The sequence below is a fragment of the Gavialis gangeticus genome, unplaced genomic scaffold (genome assembly GCF_001723915.1).
Source record: "Gavialis gangeticus isolate Ggan-Ray unplaced genomic scaffold, GavGan_comp1, whole genome shotgun sequence".
NCBI classification, from domain to species: Eukaryota; Metazoa; Chordata; order Crocodylia; family Gavialidae; genus Gavialis; species Gavialis gangeticus.
Genome location: NW_017729031.1, coordinates 98709362 through 98712574, shown reverse-complemented (window position 1 = coordinate 98712574; position 3213 = coordinate 98709362). Strand labels below are relative to the sequence as shown.

The following is a 3213-nucleotide window of genomic DNA, read 5'->3' as shown; positions in this document are numbered from 1 at the left end:
TAGCCCCACACTGAAGCACCCTCATGCCCCAGCCAACCCTTCTGAAGCCCATTGAGCTCGGTCGGAGTAGTTCCAGGCTGACAGGCTGACCCCTGTGCCCCCTGCTAGCTGAGGCTCCTTTGACCCAGCTCAGTGTGCTACAGTCTGGGCACATGTGTAAACTGCATGCTCAGGAGCTTCCAAGGAGCAAGAAACTATTGCTGTGCATTAACGGCATGTGTAGACGCACCAAAGATGTCTTCAGTTACGGGGTCTGTCATGAACTTAAGTCACACTGAGCAAATCCCTTCATTATAAGAAAATATTGTTTCCATGGCTTATTGGGGTGGTTGAGAGGTTAAATACACCAACAATCATGAGACATGCTGGTGGTGAGACTTCTAAGTTCCTACCCAGGGAAAAGAAAAGAAATACAGTCCAGCGGCAGTAGCTCAGCACTGGAGGTTCCATTCTTGATTTGGATACTTGCTTGTTCTTTGGTCCTGTACATGTCATTTAACACTATCTGACTCAAGTTTCTTCATGTATAAAATGTGAATAATTGTACAAACCTACCTCAGAGAAGATACTTCTTATTATTATCCTCATTAATTTGTTTTTAGAGGAGGGCTTCTTTTTAGTAGAGGAAATTGATTTTTATTTTTTTGGCGGGGAGAGAATGTTTTTCTTTTAAAGAAGAATAATGCTACACACAGAAGTCATTATCAGATCACTTGGAGCTCAGCATGCATCTCCAATGTTAACATGGAGCTGTCTGTGTAAAGGAGTTGGGTTGCTTAGAACTGTTATGGTGTTTGAGTTTACAGCTTTCCATTTTTTAGCTGGTAATATACTATTAAGTCACTATTAAGTCTATTTATGTAAAGCTAGATTAGCTAGGATCACTGAAGCTGAAAATTCTATTTTCTTCTAATAAAATGGACACAGAGAGCCATCAAATCAAGTTAAATAATTTAGTAGAAAATCTAGCTGCATTCTTCCTCATAGCTGGCTATTCATAAAATATGAGGTCTAATCTAGTTTTAGAGAATATTGCCAAAGACTGTGGGCCATTTGCTTAGCCTTTATTGTCACCATTCTAAATATTTCCAAATGTCTTTCACTGTTTGTTTCTGTGATTCATTGATTCATTGGTCAGCCCAGAATCAATATTGCGAGGAACTGCTGCAGATTTATATTGTTTTATCCACTATGGAACTTTTGTGTAAATTAAACTAAATGTTGACTTAATATGTAGGGTCAGACTGTAAAAATTGAATAAACCATTAAAAGATTTCAAAATGGATCATAACATTGAAATGGCACACAGTGCCTCCAAGTAGTATGTGTTCAGATAACCTAAACTGAATTCACTGGGGGTGTCTGGTGGTTAAAATGAGAAAGAGCTATTGGAATTCTTTATGGCCCTCCTTTCTCCATATTAGGTAAGATTTCTTATGTAGAGTTTCCCAAATTGGTACTATGACCAATCAACTTGCCAGGTAGGGGGGGAATGACTATTTATAATATCACTCAGATCAACCTGCATCCCTGTCTTTCCCTCCTCCCACTCTTTCCCAAATACAGAATTCTTCCTTGCAGACAGAAGTTGTTTCAAAGTGTCAAGCCAAGAATCAATTACATTCTCCTTATCTTAATATTAGCATGCAAAATCCAAAGAAGGCATGATTTCAAACGAATAAACTAAGAAAAACCTCTGACAGGCTTGTCCTATCTGTTAGTTTCACTTCTCAGCAAATTGCAAGTGATGAACAAATACATAAGGTGAAAGAGACAGTCACTGAACACTTCTGTAAACAGTTTTCCACTTCATGCTCTCATTTGCTATAGTATCAGAGTTTCTTGTAGTAGCAATACTCAAAGGGAACTGATGAAATTACCAAAAACATATTTTATGATGGATAAACAAAACAGCAGTCAAATAAATATTCCAAAGACTTAAGGATCATCTACTGTTGGCAAACACAGGGTAAGTTGTTCAGGGTGAAAGATGCAAAGTGATGAATCACTTTGAAACTGCACCGAAGTAATAAGTTTGATTTCTATGTTCACCAATTTAGTTTCATGCATCACATTCTCTTTGTTGTTCTTTATTACTTTCCCTTTAAAAACTGCTTACATGAAACTTCACAAAATAGAGGTTGGTATGCATAAGATAAGAGGTAGCCTGGCCTTTAGGTTAAAACTTTTGAGACTGCCAGGCTTTCCTTTTGCATTAAATTGTGTGCTATGAATGGATATTTCCAGTTACTTAAATAATGGTAAAGCTTGGCTAGATTGAGAAATCCAGTCCAGTTATTCATTCATTTCACTGCTGTCCCTTAACCAGAAACAAATAAAAGTATTTACTGCAGGTTTCAGCAGGGACTCTAAATTTTCCAGTTTGTGAGTGCTTTGGGGTTTGATATCTTTCAGTGACTGCATAAGTTCATCCTTTTACCTTGATGCTCTTGAGATCAATGGCTGGTTCTTTGGGTTTAGCTGGTGCAGGCTCTGGTGCAGGTGCTGGTGCTGGAGCTGGAGCTGGAGCTGCAGCTGGTGCAGCTTTCTTAACATCCTTCTTTGGTGCCATTTTGTTTTAAAAAATAAAGGACCCCCAAAAACCTTTGAAAGTGATTCCTGAGAGAGGAGCAGCAGTCAGGATGATCTACAGCCCAGTGCCGTGGAGGTGGACCCAACGTGTTAAACTATAAGGGCATATATATATTTCACTTAGTGCCTAATACAATCTTGACACATGCAGCTGGATTGGACAGTTTGCTAGTCAAGGGGGATGTCATTCTGACTCAGGCTATAAATGGAATTAAGGGGTCAGGGCCTTGTCAGATCAGGGAACTTCAGTGGCCTTTTTTTAAGCCTCCCTGAATTTTTTTAATATGTGAAAAGGAGAAAGAAATATGACAAAGCCTGTTTCAGATCTCCTGTTGACATTGAAATGCAGATTGACTGGTACTTTTTCTTGGTAGAATTTCAGTTCTGCTGAAGTCATAAATCTTTTTTTCCCATGCCTATGTGCACTGTAAGAGGATTCAGTTTCAGGCTGGAATTTTGACTTTGAGGTTTGGGAAGCTCACCAGTTTCCATCCTCCTTTGCCTTGCCCCCTCAGCACCCTTCACTCCTCCTTGGCTTCCTTCTTTGCTAGGAAAGTGTTGATTGAGCAAAGAGCTGGCAGGGGGAGGATTAGGGAGAGGGGGGAGTGTTTAAAAATAAAA

At 39.4% G+C, this 3213-nt stretch overlaps 1 protein-coding gene across 1 annotated transcript in view; it reads right to left on the bottom strand.

The window, feature by feature from the left end:
• The window catches only part of MYL1 (myosin light chain 1), a 26638-nt gene extending 23946 nt beyond the window's left edge, over positions 1 to 2692 (bottom strand). The window contains exon 1 of the mRNA XM_019523420.1: positions 2441 to 2692. Coding sequence (XP_019378965.1) covers positions 2441 to 2572 — 132 coding nt within the window. The 5' untranslated portion in view covers positions 2573 to 2692. The remainder of the gene's footprint in view (positions 1 to 2440) is intronic.
• Positions 2693 to 3213: the final 521 nt, after the last annotated feature.